Below are 25869 nucleotides of genomic sequence, written 5' to 3'. Positions count from 1 at the left end.
AATTCAGACACTCTGAGCCTAATCCCTTTTCCTTTAGTAATAACATGATGATAATTTGCAAAGAAGTTTAAAGGATTACAGTTACAGCTTTTTAAAAGAGGGACTGTTTTCAGCTGAACACATCCCACCACTTCCCCACCATTATTTCCTGCTCTTTACCCATCCATTTACACTTCCCTTTTCTCTCTGTTAATGCTTCACACAGGCAGAGTCACACTGGACAGCAACACCCCTCATGCAGGTGTAGGGGACAGGCTGATGACAGGGTCCTGTGTGGATCAGCCTTGGGAAAGGAAGGAGTTTTGCAACTTTGAGATTCTGCGGTTAAACAAAATCCTTTTAAACTCACAGTGATTTTATAAATATTCTTCAGGGAAGAGAGGAGGTCCCTGAGCATTTTCATGCTGCTAGTTTCTGTCACCTCAGAACAAAGGAGGTGATCAGTGCAGGACTTGCAGATTAGTGCGTGCACACTTCACATTGCTCACTGTGCTAGATTCAGGCTGAAAATGTAGACGAATGGATCCACATTATGGACAAACTGCATTATACAATTTATTTTAGAGTGAATTTGCTCGTACTCCCATGCTTTCACAAAGCTCTTCTCAAACATTGAGAGTTCATTATTCCTTATACAGAAAGAAAGAAACAAATCAACCAAACACACACAAAAAAACCCCACAACCAAAAAACTCCAAAGTACAAAGACTGAGAGCTGATTTCTAGATCCTCTATGTCCACAGACTTTAACAGGTTCCCTACCCCTGAAAATCTGTCCTCACACACTCAAATCCTTGGCTCTTCAAGCAAGTGCCATTTCATAATCCTATTAAAACCTTTGCCTCTGTTTACCAGGGGCCCTAATCGTACTCAGCAAGTTCTTCCCATCTAAGGAAGAGTGACAGCTTTCAGATTTCTTAGGAGACTTATTCATCAGCCACACCAGAATTTTGCCAGAGCATTCAATCTGTTCTGGGAGCAGCCATGTGGAAAAAGTTTCAAACAGCTGAAAGCCCTGCACAATGATAAAGGAAAGCTCACACAATCCTGGTAATAGCCTGACCCTCTTAAGGAAAATTGGATGATTTGTGGTAGCAGTTTTTCTGTCCCCTGTGTGAATTCTGAACCTTAAAGTATAAGCAGTGTAGCTGCACAGTCTCATTAAAAACTCTATTCCTCTTGTGAGGCTGGAATAATAAACACACACCCATATGTGGAAACAAGTGCTGGCAATGATGACCTTCTCCCCCAGCCCAGTGCTGTGAAAGAGTTTGTAGTCATTTCAGAAAGAAAGAGCTGGATAAAAGAAGGACTAATTTGATGTTCAGTGTTTCAGCATGAGCAGAATATATGCTTTAATGAGCGCATTACACACGCTAGGGATGTGTTACTGTGAAACAGGGAATAAAGAGTAAGGGGAAAATAATTAAACAGCAAGCTTTATAATGAGGAAACTGTGTTCATGCAACATTAAGTAGCCTACTTTCCAAGTGCTAAGCCATGGCAGGTTCCTTGGACTTTAGAAGGACTTGCTGGGAAGGAGCACCTTGAAAACAAGGTCAAAGGATCACAAATATCAAACCTGTTACAGGCTCAGAAGCACAAGGTGGCCTGATGCTGTGCAGAATCCATCTGCCCATGCTCTGCACTGTCATAAGAACCAGGTAAAATTCATCACTCCTTCATATACTTCTCCAGCATCAGTGAAGCGTCATTTTGTGTAAGAATATCTTCCCAAATCCCTCCCACCCAGAGCTCAGCCAGTTCCTAACTAGTGCAGATGGCCAGGTGTCCAGTTCTGTGCCCTTAGGAGTCCTCGTGTCCTAGGCTGAAGGGAGTGGAGGCAGGTGGGAAGATGGATGCACACATAAGTGTACTGACTTCTGTACAAAGAACACTATAACTGATTTCTTCCAGCCTGGCCTCAGTTTTCTGTTGGCACTGCATCTTCTAAGACTACATACGTACATCATCATCTGTGTGCAATGAGCACACACAGACTGTTAGCATAGCTCTTATCACAAACTGAGCTACTGGGAAAGGCAAAGAATCTGTCTCATTGGGTTTAGACACTGACAAAATGATCCAATGAACCATATTTCTGACTGTTATCAGTCGTTGCAATGCCAGTAAGGCCAGGAACATCCATTTACTGGGAATGTCAGTTCCAGATAGCATTGCAGTAACAATTACTTCAGCATAATAGCCTATCAGTCAGGCAGCAATTCTGTTGGGCCACAGGCTCCCATTTTTCTTTGCAAATAAACGCTGTACAAAGTGTCTTCTTTCTTACTCACCCTCATGCCTAATTCGATGTTTTCTCCTCCATAGACCTCCATGCCAGGGTCAAGCAAGCCAATCTCACCAAAATACTCTCGGTCTACTACAAATGAGCATCCAATCATGGCTGGTGTCCTGCACAGAGGCATTAAAGAAAAAAATGAAGTCATTTATGAGCTACTACAGAAACTATTTCACAATAAATTTACACACACAAAACGTTGCTTAGTCCTGAAGTCCAAACAGTTTATCTGCTAGTCTGTACTCCCATCCTCCAACGGGCAGAGGAACTTGTGGAACCAGAGCCATCCAAATAACCAACACACTGCCAGACACTCTTTGGACTAGCTGTCCATGAGACACTCTTGGAATGTGTTAAGTACTCCCAGAAAGTAAGTGAAACATTGGACTGTTTCTCCTTTGGTTCATAGACACAACTTATGCTGGAGCCGAAGCTCACTAGCACAAGAACTAGACAACGATTTATTCGAAGATTAATGCACAACAAAACAAAAACTTTCTCAGAAATGACAATTCCCTTTATTCATATATTAAAACTAAGGCTGTAATGAGAGCCATGGATCAATCACAGATGACTGGACTTCTTGGAGTCAACTCTCAACAGAGGAATCTCAGTCTGGGTGAAGCTGTTCCATTATCAACATTCCTGTTTTTTCTCAAGTAACTCTTTGTAAAAATGTTCAGATGAAGAGACTGAAGAGACCCTCAGATCCACCACTGACCTGGGTGATTTCAGAGAAATTATTTCCCTTCTCTGGGCATCAGCTTATGAGTAAAACCATGGCTTTGCTCTCCTTTAAAAATCAATTTGAAACCTGCCACTGGGCTCTGTTACATAACAAATTATGAGATCATTTACTACATGAACATGAGCATTATTTCACTGAAATACAATCTCATGACTTTTTCTGGTATCCTTTGCCTGCATTTTTTTGCATCTCTGTACTGATCACAGTATCTGACTCTCTACAATTCAAGGTAGGAATTAGATTTCACCACTACAGAAGGGGCCCAGGTCGAGGCCTTGGAGACATAGCCCCCATTTTAGTGGGATTCTGACAGCCCAGACTGATGAAACTGGGAAAATGCAGCCTAGAAAATTGTTCAGTAACCTGAACACTTTTAGGGCTGACCTACAAGAATGAACTGTGCTCCCTCTTCCATTGAAAGGGAGGTGATATGGGAGCATCTGGCAGATGCAACATCATTCCTAACAGTGCTACTGTAAAAAGACACAAGAAAAATTATAGTTCACCCCAATTTTCTATTTTGTAATAGAATAGAGAATGTTCAGTGTGTGACCTAAGCTTATATATGCACTATAAAAATGCCCTATAGAAACAAAGATGATGGGAAGGTCTCAAGACCTATTTTAAGAAGTCTGCTTCGTAAATGATCAGTGTTATACCATCACTGTAAAGTCTCTCTGACTTGAGATGGATGTTTCCCCAGTTTGTATAGAAAACTAGAAAACAAGAAACTTAACAGTGACATCTGAGAAACATTTTCACAGAGCAGTTTCATACACGTGAAAAAGAGTTCTGGATGGGGAAATGAACATAGTGAGGTTTTTGTGGATCCCAGTGGTAGCAGCAGGTGCAAGCACATGAGAACCTTTTTGTCATCTGGAGTTCATCATATTTATGGAAGGGAGTTAAAAAGGCTACAAACAAATGTACAAGATATGGTGAGATGAAACAGTTCTTTGCTCCTAATGCATATCCCACCACTGCTGAACACAGTCAATCTATGGCAGGAACTATTTAGTACCCTTGAAAAGGTTCATTTGCTGAAGCACTGCTATTACTTATCTGTAATGGACTCTGCTGTAGCACTGACATTACTGGTACTGCTTCAGCATCCCCACCTTGCACTTTTCCTGTTTGAAAGCCATCACAACCTCTCACATTGTTACAAGCCTATGCTGCAGTGCACACTATCCCCCTCATGTTTTCTCTGCATAATTGAAAAAGGCAGCTGTTGATAGAACAACATTTGATCAGCACTGTTTCTGACAAAGAAGCTGGAATAGCTTGATTAACTCTCACATTCCACCCTAGAGTAAGACGCACACCATGGACTGTGACCCAGCAGGGCAATATTCAATTAAGTTTACAAAGATAAGAATTCAGCTATCACAGATGATTCTGGTCTGAAGTGGGGCTCTCAGTCATCTCCCTCTACCCATTTACCCATTTGTTCATAAAGGTCAGGGGAAACTGAGGCTGGGTGCCACAAAATAGAACATCCATCTTCTCTTTCTGTGAATACTTACACACCAAGATTTTTGTAAGATGGATGGAACTTATAGATACAAACTATTTCCTAAAATGTGTATTCTTGTTTACAGTTCCTCATCATGCCTGAGGACAGACCTGCCTGAACAGAGGCTGAGATCCTGCATCATTGAAAAATGGTGTTTAGGCTAGCAAGCAACAATTTTGGTTTAAAAACAGAAATAAAAGAAGGGTGTGACTAAAAAAGAATATTCAGTAGCTCCGAAACAAAATGAACCTTCGACTGTTTAGGTATTTCATAAGCTTTAACTACGACAAAAGGGAAAGGAGCAGGGAGAAGAAGCACAAGCCACTGTCTTCATTTGCCTTTTTATGTGCATAAAGCCAACAATGGTCTTCACTGGGTGAATGCTACAGCATCATTACTTTGCAAAATGGAGCTACTAGTTTGGGTTTAAATTCACTTCCTTTACAGCTCCCTAAAAAAATCCTCCAGAGGTAGCTCCTAAAAGCAGTAGGATGCTCCCTTGAGGATGTTCTCCTTTATTCCTAATGAGGAGCGGAGTGTGTAGGCTTTGCAGACTGCTCTCAGTTGCTGCAGTCTCTCTCCCTGTGAAATGGATTTCTGCAACTGCCAGCTCTGTCCATTAAAATACCAACCTGTTAATTGAATGGGGATGGGAAACACATTTTGGATGCAACTACATAATCATCACTCACAGACAAATGCCACTGAGGACTACCTTTGCAACTCCCTCCCTCTCTTCTAGGTTTTATTTTTTCTCATTTGATATATGCGAATGCAGGCAGACTCTCCACAAGCCCTCATGGCATATTCTGAAAAAAAAATGTTTTCAGGAATGAGCAACAATACCTGTGCAATGGCAGAAGGAATGACATCCTGCTCATCAGAGACAGCAGTTAAAACATTTCCACTGTCAGTGTATCTCCACTTTAGCTTCCTGCAGCCACTGCACATCTGCACTCAGCTCAGCTGCAATTCCAGAAGCTGAACAAGAGTGTGGTCAGTGCAAGGAAAGCTGGAAATAATAAGCCTGAGGTTTTGCCCCAGCCACTTCCTAATGCAATGAAAGAAACCGTCCAGGAAACACAATGCTGAGTTTTCTGAACAGTGCACATCAACACTTCTATCAGGTTCAAACAGAGTTTGGGACATTTAATTTTCATCAAGCCCAGGCCCTTAACTTTCCCATGCTTTGACTGATCCAACTGTAAACAAAGTGTAATACGATTGCACAGCCCAGTGAGCTGGTAACGGAGCTGGGACTTGGGAGACTTCAACTCTACTCCCCGTTCTGTCATTCATTTGATCTTCAGTGGATCAGCTCCCCCTGCCTCTGTTTCTCTATCTGTGAAGAACAGAGAGTACTGGGTAAAAGTTTCAGATCTGCTTAAGCAGCTTAAAAACCTAACATTCATTTATAAACACGGTTTAAGTTTTATTTTATACTGGACTGCAATGTAACACTGCCATATTGCCAACACCTTTATGAACCTGCCCCTCATAAAGCATGAGACCTTTGCTTGGCTGTAATCACCAGGTTCTTTTTGGTGTATACGAAACCCAATATTTCTCCTACTTTCCATATAGTGCATCAGGCACTCTCCTGGAAGGTCAGCAATGGATATATGAGCAAAAAAACCACTGTGTTAGTACATCCTAAGCACTGCTCACTGCCAAGAGGTGGCAAACAAGGAGGTGCCCTTTGCACTTCATGGCTGCAAAGTAAAATAAATTAACTAGCATCACAGATGCTTCCTATAAAAGGACCTTTCTCCTTGAGTCGAGACTTTGCAGTAAAACAGTGACATGTTTAGAAGGCAAAGTATCACAGAATAGCAATTGCATATGTGTTATTTATTAGCAACATCTCAAAAGGTGTTGAGAGAATTAACTGATCTGTGAAATACTCTCTCGCAGATCTGAAGATATTGTAAGCTTTAATTACAATCAACAGTAGCAGTAAGAAGTTAACAAAGCAAACATACTAAAATGGCTTTTGCAGCTAAAATCTTAAAATGCAGTGACAAATGGCATCACTTCTCACTGCTGAAGGATACAGCACACTGCTACCAGAGCTGGGGTACAGTGTAGCTGGGATTGCTACCGGAGACAGAGTGCACTGGCCAGAAATTCAGGTTCCTAAGCAGCACCTCAACCCTGGCCTGGCACACAGGCTGGGGAGACTGCATAAGCATTTTAGTTTTTCTTATACATCATGCCTTCTGCAATAAAAGAGTCACACCAGGCCATAGGAACAGAACTCAAAGATAGATTTGCTGTTCAGGAGCTGCAGGAAAAAAACTGTCAAGCTTAATGAAGGGAAGGTATGTTAACTCCTTTGGAGAGAAACAGAAATGGAAAATAAAGCAACCCAGAAAGCTTGGCTAGGAAAGGCAGGGCAGTAAGGATGCGGAATATCATTTTGGTGCCCTGCAGGAGTAGAGTTTATGGAAGAGGCAGGATGCCCATCAGACATCTAAAGGTGGCTGCATCACCACTGCAGTGACGGACCGGCACAAGGTCTGAGTGCATGTGAGATGGGCACACAGGCTCCAGCCAAAGCAGGCAGCCTGTGGGCATGTCACATGCTGATTTACAGCCATGTGTGAGACACACATGCTTTCTGGAGTGGCTTACTCAGTGTGCACACATACACACTTCTTGCAGTACCATAGCATGGCATATTAGAGCAGAAAGTGAGAACATATGCAACGATGAAATGCACCACTGCTGCAGAAGGAAGATAAAGCAGAAAGCTGTACAACGCTCAGCTGAGGGAGGCTGATTAATGACTCCAGTGTTGGTGGCTGCTGATCATGAAATCAAACAGAGAAGTCCATCTGAATTGCAGCAGATGAGGGAAGATGAGCCAGGCAGAGCTCAGGAGAGAAGGCATTTTGCTTGCTGTTCCAAAATGCAGCATTATCTTTTGTATGCAGAAAAAATCCAGCGTGTTTCAATGCATAGTCAAATTTGTTAGAAACCCCCTGAAACAGGATCCTTTGTTACACAGTTTGTTGCCAGATGATAAGGACGTTTTTGGGCTGTGTGTTCTCAGGAACACAAATGGAAAATGACATGATGGACACAGCATGTCAAAATAACCATCCTATTTAAATCTTCACGTTAGAGACATCTTACATCTTAAATGTCAAACATGCAAAATGGATTGCCTGCAGAAGCTGAATTGGGAAACATCAATTGCTCCAAATTTCAGACTATTAGCACAGGGGAAGGAAAGAAACTGACTTTGAACTGTAGCAGAAATCTTTACAAAATGTGACACTTTATTCTTGCTACTCCTTTACTGCTGTTTGCACTTCAAGGCCACGTTCCCTTTGTCACTTGGACTACAGCAGCTGGGCTCTGATCCTCACTGATACCAGGACACATAGATAGCACTGAAAATCTTCAGTGCCTTGGGAGATCCAGGAGTAAGCATTCAGCTATGCCAAACACAAAACCTATCACAATGTTACTATAGAACACACAGAGTCCCAAAACAACCCCCCCCGTTTGAAAAACCAGTCAAAGGAAGCCTTAGGAGGGATGGTGTCAGCAATGACTGAATGAACTTGTGGTTTTTCTGTTCATGACCAAGCTTGTGAAAGCACTGAAAAGACATATGGATCTAAACAGTGTCATTGTGGAACAGTCTATGTGCCCTGGAAAATGGACATAGTTGCAGTTCACCATGTGGAACCTGTACCAAACTTAAGGAGATTTTGAAACAGTGCTCCCTTCTCTATGTCCCATTGCTTCCAAAAACACACCTTACATTTTTACAGTTATTAAGCTCACATCAAGCGTGCCTTCAAGTTTCACTTTTCACTGCAGACTTCCTGATCCTTTTCATCAATAGCATTCGTACGTTCCCTCTTTTCATCACCATAATTACATTGGCATCTCACTTAAAAGCCACAAAATCACAACGTGTGTCTATAGAGTGGCATAACACAACAGCACAGCTTTAGCAAATCCATCCATCAGAAATCAGTGCAGCGTGACTATCAAGCGGGAGCCCCGCTCTCCTAGATCACTGCCTTCAAAGCACATGTTCCCAGGGAGCCATGTAAGCGTTCACGGTTCAACATTGATGTCTCTGCATTTTAGGGCACGTAATTCATAATTTGCAGAGAGGTGCTTCTGTATCCAGAACATCTCAGTGCTGCTGGTACGTGCCTGCAAGGTCCAGGCACTCTCCTCCTCATGCTGCTTGTCTCATCTCCCTCAGCACAGTTTATGCACTGTTGAACAGCAGGATTTCTGCTCAGAATAAAATCACGGTTCTCAAGAACCAGCTGCTTACATGCACTAGATTTCAACACTACTCAGTGCCTTGAGTTCTCAGACATTACTCAGTTCTGTACCAGTCCAACTCAGTGCCAGTGTAACTCCAGCAAGTACTTGAATGCACACCTGGGGAAAGCCCGTGGTAAATGGAGGCAGCTTTGATGAAAGAAATCTAACTCCTCCCAGCAACACAGGGCTGAGATTCCTTAATCTCTCTTAGAAAGATTGATAGCTCAATCTCCAGAAATACTCTGCAGAATTCCACACTTTAGTGAGTGCACTAGCTACCCCTGCTACAAAATTTGTCCAAGGAACTTGTTGAGGTTTAACTAAGTTTAACCTCTTAGCTCAGTCTTTGATATCTGTTGATGTTTCACCAAAATAGAAGAGACTTGAATATGAGAACAACTGACGTGAAAATTAATGTAGTGATTTCACATATAAACTGGAAGTAATGAACTGTGCAAAATCTTTAGGGAATAAAAGACTGAAAACCTGATTTCAGGAGTGAAAGCTTTGGCTGATTAATTTTTCTTCTTCAATATCTATTTCTCAGAGCTGAGTGGGGTAGACAGAGATTGCCTGTGCTTTTGAAACAATGACAAGAGGACAGGGCATGTTATTCAAGAAAACTGATTTTCTAAGTAATTACTTTCCTGCTTATTGAGGTTTCAAGCTGAGCAAAGGGTCAGTGCTGAGGGAATGTGCTGTGCTGTGCTAAGTAAGGTCAATGTTACTGCATATCTTGCAGTCACAGGGCATGAGAATGAACCTAACAGCAACCTGCAACACTTGCTCAAATATGGATTGAAATACATTGTATAAAGGTGAGACCCTGTGAGATGATCCTACTCAACCAATCATTTAGAAATGTGAACAGTCTATCTGTGTCCTAACACTCTAAAGGACCACTAGGGTCCTTCTAGTTGGATGTGTTCGAGGCTGCTTGGATGGATTAGGAACAGACCTGATAACTCAGGCTCAATGCTGAAGGGAGGGACATCATATTTTCTGCCAGAGCCTATGCTGAGACCACATGACAGAGTTTTAGCTCACTTTAGGGTGGAGCCGATATATATCAGGATGCAGTTGCATCTAAGAAGGTAGTTTGTATCCTTCCTTGGAAAGTTCAAAAACAAGGCAGAGAAACCTAAAGTAAAATCCTTTTTATCATTTATTTCAGCAGTTGCTAAGAAAAGTACCCTTCACCCAGCACGGCACCTCTCAGAGGAGCTGTGAGACAAGCATCTGCAGCACAGAAGAAAGACTGGATGTGAATTTTCAAAAGAAGGGGAAAGAAAGACTCATTCTCACTAGTTCTTGTTTTCTTACTTGAACAATTCTCAAAATGACTATGACAATTCCTGAATCAGTATTTCCTTAGAAAATTTCATTTCTGCAAGAGAAAATGTTACCTTACAAAGAAAATAAAATGATTCACTGCTTATATGGTCCGGTTTCATTTTAAAATTCATCCAGTGAGAAAACTCATAACATGCCCAAAGTTCTCCAAAGAAAAGAGCAACTCTCCAATGAGACCAGGCTAACACATCTCCTGCTAGTGCTGCTGGGAAGCTCTGGTTTGGGCTGATGTCCAAGAATGCTGCCTACAGACCCACAGTGAAGACAGCCTCCTTGCCATCACATAAAAAATACTTTCATTTTTCATACATAAAATGTTTATCTGACTCATTACTCATGCCAGGGTCCACTTGGAAAATAAAAACATAGATGAAAAAGATCCTTCTATCCTTGTAAGGATAATCCTTGTAAGGATAGAAGCGGACTTGAATCACATTTTCACAACGAGAGCACAGCATACACACTAGGGTGCAGCTCTGGAATGTCACACATGCATTCACAACTTTGCAGACCCATCCATTTTCCTCAGTTTCATTCTGCTACCCCTGCACAAAGCCAACTGCCTTGCTTCACTTAAATTGCCACTTGGCAGACAGCTGAGATGGAGATGCTGTTAGCACAAAGTGACGGTGCGTAAGAGATTTACCTGATGGGTGCTGACTCGTCCCCTTTATCGAGCCAGTCCTGTGGTGGGATGATGTACATGCACCAGAGGCCCCAGTTGTAGCCATGGGCTGCATTGGCATATTGCTGCACTTCAAAAGTGTTGTATTTGATGTTGTCAATTGCTGGCAAGATGATCCGCTTTCTATCTTCTTTGATCCGGGTAAGTGCAGGTTCCACCCTGAGAATAATAAAAACAGAAAAATGTTTTGCAGCCATCCAGTTATCCTGGGCCTCTCTTTGCAGTCTGATAAAAGAATGTTCTCTAATACTGAGAGCAGTAATCCAGTGAGATGGCAGACCATAACAAAGCATGGCAAGATCAAATGCAGGCTGCTGTCACAGGGCAAAGATGCTAGGGTTTGGCATGGCACTACTCATGTAGCAGCCTCACACAAACTATTGCCCCTATGGAGTTGTACCACTCCGTGTTTAACAACACAACATTTACCAAAGGTGTATTCTTCTGCCTGAGGAACATTTCAGTTTGCAGTGGGCAAGTGTAGAGAGTCACCATGACCAGAGTAACCACTAACAGTCCCCTAATGTCCACAGCACCAGCATGCCTCTAACTGATGAGGCACAAAGAACAAAATGCAGAACAGAGAATGAATCCCAAGGTTACTCAAAAATTTAAACCCTTGTTTTGAAGGACTGACTCCTTTGGACCTTGTTTGAATGACAAACAAGGCTGTATCATGTCTTCTAAAACCTCTCTGGTGATGAGAAGGTTTCAATAGCCAGATGGTACAAAAGGAGCAACCTGCAGGAAATGTGCCATCATTTCAAAAGGCTTTAAAACGTCGACGTGCTTTCAACAGAAGCTGTATCCCAAAACATTCCAGATACCACTTGCTTCTCACCAAGGCAGTCTGAAATTGCTAAGAAGTTTGAGAGAAACTGATCCTAAAAGGTAACAGACGTACATAAGGGTGGAAAGCACTTCTCAAGGCAGCATTAGAAACAGCCATCAGTTCATTCTTTTGAAACTGTTTCCCCTTGAAACAAACTTTGAAGATTTCGCAGAGCTCTCACATATACCTTCTCTGAGGGAAAGGGGTTTGCTGCGATTCACAGAGGCAGTAGGAGCTGAGCACTGATCTTTTCTCTTTACATTTTTGTTGCTGCTTAAAAGGCAATCATTCCTTCGTGCTTTCAAGTTGGTTGTTTTATGTTCTGTTATCTTCTATTTTGTTTGTTACCGTGTAAATTCTTGTGTAGGCTAAATGAAAGGGACAAGTTATGAAATTAACTCAACCTCCATTTCCCTTCTGCATTGCCTCGGTCTGAACTAACACAAATTTTCTGATCTCAACTGTAGGACAATAGCATTTTCTCTGCACTCAGGTATGGCCAAAACATTCTTCTTTTGTGATTGCTGACTGCTTAGGTGACATCACACTCTGGTTTTACCCCTCCCAGGGGTGCAGTGCATTATTTGGTATGCCAGTCTGTAAAGTCTTGAGGTCACACATGCGCACCCCCATACAGAGCCAATATGACCTGCCAAATCAGGCTGAGCAGCTTTGACTATTAATAAGAGATTATAGTTCAGAGATTAACTGCTTTAAAACCCAGTGTGTGTCCATCAGAAGAACTCTTGTAACTCCAATAAAAAAGGAAAGAATGCAAAACAATGAATCTAGCTTGTCCTTTCCATAACTCTATGTTCATCAGCCTAGAGGCAGATGTTAACCAGGCACATTTCTCCCACCACTGATCAAGTGCCACCATGCATGGCTGTAGAAATCCTCACTTATAATATCAACAAGGGGCCTTCAAAATACCAAACATTGTCATCAGTGACAGGCCACTGATAAACTGGCAGAGGCATCCTCCTCTTTTCAGTCATGGGGAAAAAAATTACTGGACCTACTTCTGAAGCTCTTGGACATTGCTTTAGCAGATTTGGTATAAAAGAGATATCACAGGGTAGAGGGGTTACATACTCCAGAGAGCAGAGTCATACATAGGATGGGAAAATCCAATTGAGTTCTCTGGTACTTGGCAAAACTCAGAATGAAGTGACTTCTCAGCTGACACTGTATACCTGTGAGATTTCTTAGCTTGTCTTGTCTAGTCAGGGAAGTCAGAAATAGTTAGGGAATATTCAAAGACCAAGCCTTAGAGCATCTCAAAGGGCCATACAAGAGCATTCAAATCCCAGGTTCTGTCAACGCCCTCTGTGCCATCAACACTGCCCAATGCTGTTCTTCTATCTGCCATGATCCCCAGGCAATGGCCAGTCTGTCTAATAAAGTACTACTACAAGCTTCAACAGGAAAGGGTAACAGACTGTTTACATTGCTCATCTTAGGTAATTCATGAAATACAAGTCTCTTTTTAGTTGCTGCTCATTGCCAGCAAAGTCCAGCCCTGGAACAGCTCTGCTGTACTCAGCAGACCTACATGATAGCTTTGTGTCTGTAGGCTGAGCTGCGCTGTCATCAAATCCTTTGTCAACCTTGCTGGTAATTCTGGCTTTGACTAACTGCTTCAGGTTTTTGAAAGGATTATCATTAAATCTTTCTCAGAAATTTCTAATTTTTTTTCCTCGTTTTAAGCTGCTACATTATTAGGTGGATTTACTCATCCCCTTTACATACACCAAAGTTCATTTATTTCCTTTCCTCACGCTTTGTCATCTCCACTGTGCATCTGGAGATGTCAGGTGCTCCTGGCAACTTCAGGAGAAAAAGGACTGAGTGGAAGAGGTTACTGAAGTCCAAATGAGCTCACCACTCTGTGCTGATGAGCTGCAGTATGGGGCTGGAATATTTCCTTTCCACATGGCCAGTGATGGCTTGTATGGGAACTGCTGAATCACAGCCTGAACCACTGATTGGTCACCTGGGGTGAGCACCGAGTCAGCCATGGGGCCACAGGTGAAGGTGATATACCTGTGTGAGTGGAAGGGGTGGAGCCTGGCTCCACTTCTCCCAAACCCCATTTAAGGGCTGACCACCACCAGGGAAGGTTCTCTTCTTGGAGATCCCTCCTATGTGGAGTCCCCTGTGAGCCTTGTCATCCTGAAGGTGAGCCATCATCTCTTTTGTATTATTTGTATCCCATCTATATAGAACTACCCAAAATATACTATCATCTATACTATTTTGTTGTGAAGTACCATCCTTGGGAGTTATTTACCTCACGTGGCTTTGAGACAGGACTCAGCTCTGCCTGATTAGGTAAGCCACATGTGAATTTTCAGATTCATCCCTATTTTTCACAGATGCAAAAAAACAAAACAAAACAAAAAAACTAGGTTCCTGGCTTATATCAAGGTATAGGTACAGAGTATCAAATACAAGTTATTATTATAACAAGATTAACAAGTTATTTACTGGAGCAAGAGGAAAAATTCTTCCAGACATAGTCGTAGTCAAGACAAATTTCAGTAAACTAAACATAATCACAAGATTAATCTTTCTAGGGAGGGCTTTGTCTCACACAGCTTTGTGTTTTTTTTTCCTTCCACCACCTTACAAAAAACAGTTTGGTCTAAAACTTGAGTGACAAAGAAGTTCCTCCTTTCTATCTCATCTAAAAGAATATATTTGTCAGTGGGGCCCTCCCTCTCTGAATATCATGGTAGTGAATGGATAAAGTCATAAGAGAACAGTAAATTTAACACCCTGCTTAAGCTAATGGCTATTTCCACTTGGGTTTTCTTTCTCTGAAGCAGCTCCTGAAATACAGTAATACACTGCAGATGTCTCACTCCCAGGATTCACTCCTGTGTGAAACACCAGAAAGCATATGGCTTTACCCTAATTTTGGTGGGCCCCCCACAGACACACTGCCACGTTGGTAGGAGCACCCACAGCAGGTGTTTCAGTAAGTGGCTCCTTGCAGAAACTGTCCTGGGGGATTTGTGGCAAGAAAGGACCAAAATAACAACAAAGGGATGTGTTGATCTGACAGTGACTGCTTAGCATTTCTCTAATTGCAGCATGCATGTATCATACCCACCAGTGAGAAAACTGGGGGTCCAAGTATGGAATTTCCAAGGTACTGAGCACCCATGTTGACTTCTATGGGAGCTCCAGCAATGCTGGAAGTGTGTAAATGCTCCTGAGATAAATATTAGAGTTAGAAAAAGAGCTGTAAGGCAGAATTTAACCAAGTTGAAAATAAGTCTATGAGAAGATTGAGAGCGAAGGCAGGGGTCATCCTGTGATCATACTCACTTCCCTAATCCCATTGTAAGTCTCTCTGTGAAAATATATTCATTCTCTCTTTAACACTGGGCCAAAGTGGAACAGCTCAAACCCCAGGAGACACCAGGGCAAACAAAACTTGTATGCTATCTTGCATCCTTATCAGATTGTCAGAGTTCATGCCAATGGGGAAGTCTGATTTTTTTTTTTACAATGCTTAAAATAACAGCTTCTTCCAGATAAAAGAAACAGGTGAAAACAAGTTAGTAATGAGCTCCTCAGCACGCATGATATGTAATTCGCCCCTTAAATATGTAAAGCCACCTACTGACTTCAAGCAGACTTTTTAAAATGAACACAGCAATAAAACATGCTATTTTTTTAAATTCTCCATTATAACCATTCTAATTTTTACTGTAAAAAAAAGAACATGAAAAAAACAATTTTTTTTCCCCCTTTCACAAATCAGAATTCCCTTTTCTACTTGCGAGGACTCTTCCTTGAGTCATTGTATGACATTAAATGAAAGACAAAATGGTCTCATCTGTTAGATTTTGTGGATCAATGGGTTTAACACTTTATCCTACTCTGGCTGTATCACTGTCAGTTACCATTTTAAGTAAAAACTTAAAAGAAAAACATAGGAAAAGAAGCTGTGTAAGCTGAAAGCTTATTTGGCATGTGATGTTATACACTACCTCACATTTTACTGACAATACACATTTATCAGATGCACACAAGCAGATTTAAAGAGGTACATAATTCTGCACTGAGGCCATCTGAAGAATATTTCATGCAGAATTCCTTTCCTGTAAATAAGTGTTAAGAGAACTAAAAAAAAAAGGAATATCATAATGAATATATACATAACATATATATATATCATACTCCCTTCCTCAATCTGAAAGAGGAGGGGAAATTACTCTTCTGTTTTACCTGACATCTCTATCAGCATCCCTGTGTGCCCCTGGAGGTACAGACCTGCAGCCCACAGCCAGAGCAGAGCCAGTGCAGCTCAATGCCTGCTGGAGAGTAAAGATCAGCTGTTTGGCTGCCAAACCTGAACGGCTCTTCTCAGCACTGCTGAAAAGCAATGAGTATGCTTCAATGAGCAATCCAGGTTGTTTAGGTAGATGAATAGTTGAAGCTGCTTTTCTTAGGTGTTCTCTGTATGCAAACTGGCACTGGCCCAAGGATGTGGAAGGCCCACGTGACACATGCTGCATGCTGACTTCTTTACTCATATAATATTAGTTCACTTTTGCTATCTCAAATGTATATTCCATTTGGTTACCAAATTGAAATTCATCTTTGCATGTGGAAAAACTCCTTTAATAAAGACATACCCTTTTGCTTTGCTTTTGCATAAATAGAACTTCCTTCCCAAGTCAAACTCAGCTTGCTATTGGAGATGCTGCAATGGAGTGTGGCCTGATCAGCAGTGATAGGTGTGAATCCCAAGGGAGGGACTGCCCAAGAGGACTGCAAACAATTTCACCATCTTCAGTGCTTCTCTCACTACAAGGAAAGAGCTGCCCAGGCCCTAGCAGGTCCCCAGAGAGCCACATGAGTACACTTAGAACAGGTGGGACAGGGAGCTTACCTGCTGGTTGAGTTTGGCATCCAATGCACCACATGAAAACATGAAGGGAACTTTCATAGGAAGTAAGTTCTTATGTCTTTGTCCTACAGATGTGTAACCATGACTCCACTATCAAGCATTTGGGATAACCAAAACCAAAAGCAGAAGGATTAGAAGGAAAGCAACTTTCTTTATTACATAGTTTCTCAAGAATCCACTGCTTAAGGCCACTATGGCCAATTGCAGTATATATTACAGTATGAAATAGTATCAGCAAGGGGCTATCTGTACACCTGGCATCTTGAACGTTAGCTCTTTTTCTTAGTTTCTTAAAGTCCCCATTTTCTATCTTTTTAAAACACTGACAACTTCAGGGATAATCTATAATGATGGGCTGTGTGTAGCACAGACAGATGGATACTGAGCTTATATTTCAGGTCTTCTTTCTCATGTCAGGCTGTCTCTGTCTCTCTGGTATACTGAAATTTTTTTATGAAATGCTCTTACTCTACTGCTTCCTTATTGAAAAACTCCCCCTTTGTCTGACAAAATTTTAATTACCACACTACTTCATATCTCCCTTCAGTCCTCCAATACTACTTCTGTGATATGTGCAAAAGCAAGTCCTAAGCTGGAAAGCAAGTATAATACTCTATAATTATGTCCTCTTTTACGGCTCCTAGCATCCTCTTTATGGCTGCTAATATATTGTGGTCTCTGCCTTTCACTTGCTGACTTCTGCCCTCCTTCATTCAATGCACCCCTTTTCTCATCGACAGAATTAACATCCCATTTCTTCTATCTCTTCTTTCCTGCTCCCAGATATAATGTAGTGAAGTTCTTTCCTCCCCGTCATATTATTCTTTCCCATCTCTTGAAGACAGGAGTCAGTATGTTCTACATCTTCTGCAATGTAATTAGCAGCCAGGATGCAATTGTCTGTGCTCAGTGTTACTTGTGTAGTTCTTCAGGCACAGCAGGTGGACCTAACACAGAAGTCAGAGCAGGAGTACTGAAATCTGCTCAGTGGAATGAAAGGAAGATCAAACAACACAAACTTAAATCTCTCTTCAGATATGAACATGCAACTTTCCAGGGAGATGTTTTTTGTGAAAACTGTAGTATCTGCCTTTCCAGTAAACTGTTACACACTGGCCTCCTCCCATGCTTCCATTCCTCTCCACTCCTGCTGTCACAGCAGCAGTATTAGCTCCCACTGCCAAAAGTCTTAAGGGGAATGGGTCAGTAGAAACTCTTTGCTCTGTGCTAACACATCTGAACACCTGAGAAGCAAAGAAGCAGCAATTAAGCACAGTAAAATAAATAATTCAATAGTTAATTTAACCTTCCAGGTTGTAGAGTATTTTTTAAATATCCTACCAGATTATTTTTCAGTTTAGAAGAAATGACCCTAGAGAGTTATGCTGTGAGAGCAGCCTTTAAGTGCTATTGTGTGACCCAAGGCAAGAGCTCACTCATAATGGGGTGAATATTGTTTAAAGAAAAGATGTATTATATTTTTTTTATTGTCAGAGTTCTGCATATTTCATGAGAAAGTGATGAAGTCCTTCTCTGATTCCCTAAGAATTCATCTGCCAGCTGATTAGGCAGGTAAAGCAGCCACAGAATGGAAGACTAAAATTACACTGCAGGTAACTGTTAGATGGAACACAACCCAAACAGAAAGTTAATGCTCTTTTCTGTGCTAAAGGAATTGGCTGGTTTTTAATTGCCTCACAAATAATCCATAGGCAGCTTTGAGTGGGAGTAATCCATGTGGCCACTGAATACGTGAATACACTTGGTAAACAGGGGAAAATATTCATGCAGGATAAGACTTAGCAGGAGAATAGGACGCTAGTGCTTTAACAAGCTACTCTCTCCTGACTACCAAGTTGGTAGAGATCTTCACTGAGGGTATTGGTAACCTGGTGGGAAAAAAATAAAGCAAACCACATGGGAAACCTTCCAGTCCCTCTTAGTAAAAGGAGAAGAGTTGAAAACTGAAATGACAGGCAAACACATGATCCATGCTGGGCAGAATTAAAACTAGGAGGAAACAGATAGGACAAGGATTGAGATGGCTGTCAGCAGCCCCAAACAACAGGGGAAATACAAGAAGGGAACACACTGAGCCTCCACGTGAGACTCAAACGAGGGGATCTATTACATTTCTGGTATACATTTGCTATTCTCATCCATCTTCTGCAGCTACTCCAGAAGCCAAGTGGTCTCAAAGCAGCTGCACAGACTGGCTCAATAGTATTATTGAGACTTGTTGAAAGGAGAGTACATCAGGGAGAATGCAGTAAACGTAAACACTTTTTATCTTGGATACACACACACACTCATTTACTTGAGTAGTCCATGAACTTGCTATGCTGATTTCAACTCTTTCTGACATTAATGCAAATTAAGCTTTAAAAAGAAATCAACGAACGCAGCTAAAAGCAGCCACAAAACCTTTTTATGCTTACTGACACTGCTGCCTAGTTTCTCTAGGTAGAATACATCAATAAGATATCAATGTCCTGTACAGAATGGGTAACAAAATTCCCTGCAACGCTCAGAACCTGCAGCTCAGGACCAAGTAAGTGGTCTCTCTCCAGCACCAGGCTTCAGCCTCTGGTTCTGTCCAGATATTACCCTACATCAACTTTTGCAATGTTTTCCAAGATCCACCTGCCTTAAAAGTAAATAAATTGATGCCTTAATATTCTAAAAGAAACCCCAAACAAACAAAAAAAAAAAAACCAACTATGGCTGCTATTATAGTCTCTAATGGGACAAAAATAGGGTGAATCAGGTCCACTACAAGACCAACTTTATTGCATCTTCCATTCGTGAACATATAAAAATAAGCACTTTGCTCCTTTGCAATTAAGTTGCTCTCTGGCTGCAAGTAGAGCTAATTTTACTTTTAATTTGGGGATCTCTCTCAGAACTGCAGAGTATAATCAGCTCCACCATAACCCTCCATTATCATTATCAAATACCAGACTCTCTCTGGTAAATACACATTTTACATACTGAAGGTCCCAAAAGCCCTTTCTCAGCAGGCTGCGTAATCAGTTCCTTCAGGTCCTAGTTCAGGTTCTAGTAATGCCAAATATTGGCCACTAAGTGGTGCTGCAAAGACTTAGTCCACGTGCAGATCTGGTCCGTTAAGATCGAATTTGGTGCTACATCTTTCCAAAACGGAGGAGATGAGGAAAGGCACACTAATTTCAAGTCCCAGTAAAAATACAGGAGATAGATCAGTATTTCCTCCAAAATGGAAATGTAAGAAAATTCACAAGGAAGTCAGATTTATATTCAAGTTTGCAGGAAGAAAGAAAATCTCAAGCAGATTAAATAAAAGTAGTTGGAAGCATGCATCTGCCTTGAGCACAGAGCCTCCTTAATGGTATGTCCACATTTGCTTGCTTCATTGCAGACAAGGCTTTGCATTCATTGCAGTTTAAATGGCTTCATTCTCCACTAAGCTCTACTAGAGCAGGGACAAACGCTTTTCTTATGAATCTTGCAACCACTGCAGAAGACTGTTGGCAGTATTGCAATAATCACAGATATCATTCAAATGTAATTGCTAATGTGAAAACACAAGCCTATAGTTGTCTCATCCATGCAGTTCTTCAGCTCCCCTGTTGAGAAGAGAATCTTTTTCACAGCCTTTGAGACACAGGGCAAATTGTAATAGTATGATGTTCCCCACTCCCTGTGGAAACAGCCAAGGACTTACCAACCAATGTTGAATTCGACGTGAGCATCAAAGAACCCAACAACAGGAGAGGTTGCAGCTTTCCAGCCTTGGATTCTGGCTCGAATCAGTCCTTCTCGTTTGTTATTGCGCACTATTTTCACCAGACCTGGGTATCTTTTATTGACATATTGGTCCAGGTTAAATTTGAGCTCAACTGCAGGGGAAAAAAGAAAAAAATAACCCACAAACATTCAGAAGGAGGCAACACAGCCTTGTAATGCTATGTTTTACTTTGATTTATTCTGCAACAGAACCTTAGTCACTTTCACAAGACACAGAGCAGGTATCACAGCTATGGGACGGATCAATTCCAGAAACGCCAGCTCCAAAAATCCTTTACACATCATAGCATATACTGTTAGACTAGCCAAGGCTGAATGGAGCATGAAGGATCTGAGTATTGTTTTGAAGAGCTGGTTTGTCTCAGTATATATAAGTAATTACTGTTCTAAATCTCTGATGATTTGCATTAGGTTGCAAGTGGCCCCTGGTAGAATAATTAATTCTGAACTGGGAGCAGAGTAGTATGGGAGTTACTCATGATTTTTTGAGGGTCTGATTTATGCTATTTCTTACTGAATTAGAAAAGTAACCTCAACGGATTTTGGGTCAAGATCTATTTCAGGTCAGAATTAATTTCCCTTAATTCTAAGTTTTCCCTTAAATGCAATTAATATTATGTGATACCAGGCTTCTCTGTTAAGCTAAATGGATCTTGAAGATTTCAAATAGACTTTTTTTTTTTTTTTTCATTTTCAGGCATTCAACCACAGATAGAGCTGAACTCATTCACTCCTTCATTTCAATAGGCTTACAAACAGGAAAATTACTAAAATGGTCACTATGTTTTTTTTAAAATCAATCTAGCTTGGTAATTCATTTACACTACAGCTTACTCATAATGAGGTTTTTACTCAAATATATTTATTAGGAAAACTAGTGGAACCTTCCACGACATGAGAAGCCTCATTCCTCTGATCTATGTTACACAGTAGAATCATTACCATCCAAATAAAAGACCTGATAAATCTCCAGTTATCTAGAAGAATGACAGAGAAAAGCCATCTAAGAGTTCACTGAGAAACAATGAGCCCAATTCAATTCTGCATTATGCTGACTGAAACACTTTGTAATCCCATGTAATTACTCCATAGGTTACACTGCAATAACTGAAAGCAGAATTGGACAAAAGGTTTCTTAAAACTAAATATTCTGAGGCTTATTTTTGTTTTAGTGATCTGTTCTTTGCAACGTCCTTTCTATCTGGGTGTCTTGAAGAAGAACAACAACTAAAAACTGGAAGATTTAAAGTTGTTGAGCTGTGGAGGAAATGTTCAATTTGAGCTTTTTTTAAAAAAACAGGATTTAGAAGCTGCAACAATTCTAGAAGTCTCAATTAAAACAATTTAAGACACAACAATATCGCTGATCATCTGTATCCTAAAGGCAATTCCAACCCATCCTGTAAAATACATCGCTCAATAACACCCTACATGCTCACCGAGATTCTGAGTTTTGATGGTTCTAAGTGAAGTGCTATTTTTACATTAAGGAATTACATGACCAGAAGCCAGCTGTGCTTTGTACCCATTCTATTATTGCATTTGATGGCAGCAAAGTGTGCTTCCACGTAAAATAAACTATTTTCACGGAGAATCTATAACTTCATATTCCTCTGGAAACAGAACTCAAATTTTTGGTCTATTGATATTGCTGGGGATCTACAAATTTGGAGGAACAGTTTGTTTCTATATAGAAATTGCCTATACAAATGTTACTAATTCTGTGAGGATTCCAATAAAGTTAACAGGGTTTATCCACAAAGTATTTATTTCTAATATAAATAGTTAATATTTACTGACAGCTTTGTGCAAGTGGCTCAGTGAATCATCTCCTCATCAAACACAAACTCTTGGAAATTCTGACTTCAGGGGAAGTACATTAACTTACACCAGATTAGGGTCTGCCTTGTTAGCCATCAATCTGTGGTTGTATATGAGCTTCCTCCTCGAGCTGTTTAAATACAGACCAACTGAACACTGCTTCATCAAAAGATTAGAAACAATAATAATATATAAGGTAAAAGTGACAAAACTTTTCAGTTTGTATTTCACATTCACAAATGACACAAGACTTAAAACTTAGAGGAAAGGTTATATGTGTTCACCATTGTCACTGTTGTCATCCACCAGAATGATCTCTTTGAGCAAATGTGAAGGGGTGTGATTCACAACACTGTGCACAGAGCGCAGGATGACAGATAGTGCCTCGTTAACAAATATAAAGACCACAGAGATCTGGGGCAGGTCATCTGGGTAGGTCATCTGCTTGCACCTAAAGAGAAGAAAAGAACGATCAAAACCCAAGCAGCCAATGGGAGGCAAAATACACTGCAGAATGCCATCTCGTACTTCATTGCTCTCCAGTATAGGGAGGTTTACAGGCTTTCTTATTTCTGACATCAAATGAAGACAGGCTAAAAACTGTAAAGCAGCAGCATTGCTAGGAGCAGCTAACTTTTTGTCAACCAGGTGAAAAGCAAAGCCTATCTGTATGTATATACTTTTCTAATGGATCTCAATCTCTCAAGGGTGAAAAACACCTCATGCAAAAGAGTATCAAAGATCTTCCTTGTAAATATCCTGAAGCAAGCCTACAAGACCATGACTTGCTTGTGTTCCAAGGGCACTCAAAGGTTCATAGGTTCATAAATTCATTAGGATGGAAACGACCTACGAGATCATCTAGTCCAACCATCCTCCTATCACCATCCCTACCCACTGAACTACTAAATTAAATCCCTAACAATCCCACTCATCAGAAAGTTTCCTGTTAACCTATAACTAGAATTCATCCTTTTAAAACTAGGACCTTACAAAGCTAACCTTGCCCAAACAGAGTATTTGACCACTTTCTTATTTTGCATCTTGTGCAGCAGTAACAACAGGCCTAACAGACAAGCACCTCCGAAGTATTCACAAAATGAATTTGCTCCACCTCAGTATGCAGCTATTCCCTCCTATGCATGATATCACAGATAACAGCCCATGTACCTCTGCTACACCACACTGCGTTATTTTAGGAGAGTTCTCTCCCTCTAGCAAAAAGGCCAACTATAAAAATAACCCACGTGTTCTCACAGTCAAAAGCCATTCTGAATTACCATAGTGATTTCTGAACCTCTCTAAAATACTGCTAATTACATCACAGGAAATTACTTTTTCTGCTCTTATCAAACTTTCTGACCTGTTGCTCGTTACTTTGGCATAATGATCACTCTTTCTCTCCACTACCAGCAGTCACAGGGGTGGAAAGAGTGACAACCACTTGACCGTTGGATCACCTTTGGAAATCATCAGGAATTCTATTAAAGTGCAATTATTTATAATTCCTACCCATTCCTGCACTATTTGCATAGAGACCTGATGACCTGTCCTTGATTACATGCCTACACAGCTGCTAAAGACAGCTCACTTGGTGGCCTGCACCACTGAGACCTCAGAGCTTCAGGATAATCTGCAGTGTTACACCATTTAAATATGCACCTAGAAGAACAACAAAGGTTTACAGAAAGTGTGAGCACTCTGGCACAGCCTCCTTTTTGAATTTCTCTTTGAGTGTGATTTTCCTCTTGACCACACCAACATACCGAAGAAGTCCATTAAGAATACTTCAAACACTAAAGAGACATCAGCTAAAAGCAGGGATCTTGCAAGATTTCCCCTGATGAGGGACATCTTTGATCTGACAGCAATTGGCTTCAGAGCCTCACTTATAACAGCAGGACACAGCAAACTGCATCCCAGTAAATCAGACCAGTACACCCACCCAAGGGGTGGAGCAAGGCAGAGGGCAGTCCTGCATAGGGACCCAGAGCCAGAAGGGAAGAGAGAAAGCAAAGGAATTGTGTGGCTGAAAGCTGCAGAAGGCAAGGAGGATGTGGCTGAGGAGGAGAAAGTGCAGTGAGAATGGAGGGGCAGTGAAAGCAGCACTTGCAGAGTAGAGGGACGAGCAATTAATGGGAAGGAAAGATGAACACAACCATCACAGGCATAAAGGCACGGATAGATGGGCCAAAGTATTTTGTATAGGAAAAGACTGGAACCACTGGAATAGCACAAGGCCTCAGTGATTTATGCTGAGCTTCATTTGTCTTCTGATCAAGAAATTTTGCTGAGCCTTTCTGGAGTAATACGTATTTCTTTACCTAGGAAGTGCACTGGAACACCAGGTGTGGAACCCACAGCCACACGGCATGCTCTTGATAAAAGGCACCCTAATACATCCCTCTTATCCAGGGCTAATTTCCATCATTTCTCACTGCAGTTTTCCTTCTGTCTGTTCTCCCCTTTTCCTGTTAGCAGGACATAACTGAAAAATGCATGACATTTCTATTTGGAAAGTGCTCTCACCATTACACATTTGTATATTTCTAGTTACACAACTAACAGCAGAAACATCTAGATGGGCCAAGGCAAACCTCAGAACTTAGCAGTGGTTTAAATGCTGCCATAGTTTTAGTTATTACAGAAAGATGAAGAGCAGCAAAAGAAGCTGTCTGAATAAACTTTTCAAACTACAGCAATGATTTAGGAGTTCATGTCCTGAAGACTTCCAGTCAACCTTGAACTTCCAACTCCTTAAGTCACTTCAGAAAACAAGATGGATGTGCTGAGTTAGTCAGAAGAAAGCACTGGTCTACTAGCAAACGCTTCTTATGATTTCTGAGAGCACCAGCAATCCCAGTCCAGGGACCTTTTCTTGAAAATCAGAGGGTGCTTAAGTGCTTTGTTGGATTGCTGCCCAAGTGCTTCCCAACGTATTCTGTAATTAGATATCAGCTGTAGCAATTTACAGTTAATACTTTCTTCGTTTCAAGAAACTCTAAACGACAATTGACACTCTGAGCCAAACAGTGACATTAGCAAGTCACAATCAAAGATGTTCCACCACCAAAGCACAGCCATGGCCACTGTACACTTACAGCCCCTTTGCAGCTTCACCATGGCTGCCATGCCCTCTGCTTCTCTATACTAAGTTTGATCACATTAGGAACTGTGGCTATTGGATGAAGAAGGACAATTACAGTATCGAAAGCAAACTAATCAGCATTACTGATTTAACCAGCACTACTGATCTAGAGGAGAACAGAGAGCACACGTTTGACCTATGTATCAGTTAACATAGGTCTAAGCTGGCCAGGCACAGATTATGTTTAATGTTCTCATGATGTTAAACTGCAGTTATAAGCCATCTCAGTGCACATCACTTGAGCTTTTCACAAGGAGTAGCATCTCTCCAGGGCAGATGAACACACTGCAGAGAAACACACCACTGGATGCATTTAGAACTGGTGGTTCCAAACAAAGGCTGATGATGCCATGGCTAATCATTTCCATGGACCAGCTGAGGATGGATTAGACATGATATGTGAAACAGCCCTTTGGGCACCTTTCATACAACACGCTAAGCATCAAACCTAA

At 41.2% G+C, this 25869-nt stretch overlaps 1 protein-coding gene across 1 annotated transcript in view; it reads right to left on the bottom strand.

The window, feature by feature from the left end:
- The window catches only part of GALNT9 (polypeptide N-acetylgalactosaminyltransferase 9), a 121109-nt gene that overhangs the window by 52488 nt on the left and 42752 nt on the right, over nt 1–25869 (bottom strand). The window contains exons 3-6 of the mRNA XM_065739080.1: nt 22554–22720; nt 20366–20540; nt 10865–11062; nt 2298–2415 (exon numbers count right to left, since the gene is read on the bottom strand). Coding sequence (XP_065595152.1) covers nt 2298–2415; nt 10865–11062; nt 20366–20540; nt 22554–22720 — 658 coding nt within the window. The remainder of the gene's footprint in view (nt 1–2297; nt 2416–10864; nt 11063–20365; nt 20541–22553; nt 22721–25869) is intronic.

Source organism: Cyrtonyx montezumae, unplaced genomic scaffold, assembly GCF_038088225.1.
Source record: "Cyrtonyx montezumae isolate F1298 unplaced genomic scaffold, pur_monq_1.0 scaffold_23, whole genome shotgun sequence".
Classification (NCBI taxonomy): domain Eukaryota; kingdom Metazoa; phylum Chordata; class Aves; order Galliformes; family Odontophoridae; genus Cyrtonyx; species Cyrtonyx montezumae.
The sequence above is the reverse complement of the archived record's forward strand: the minus strand, read 5'-3'. Positions and strand labels throughout refer to the sequence as shown.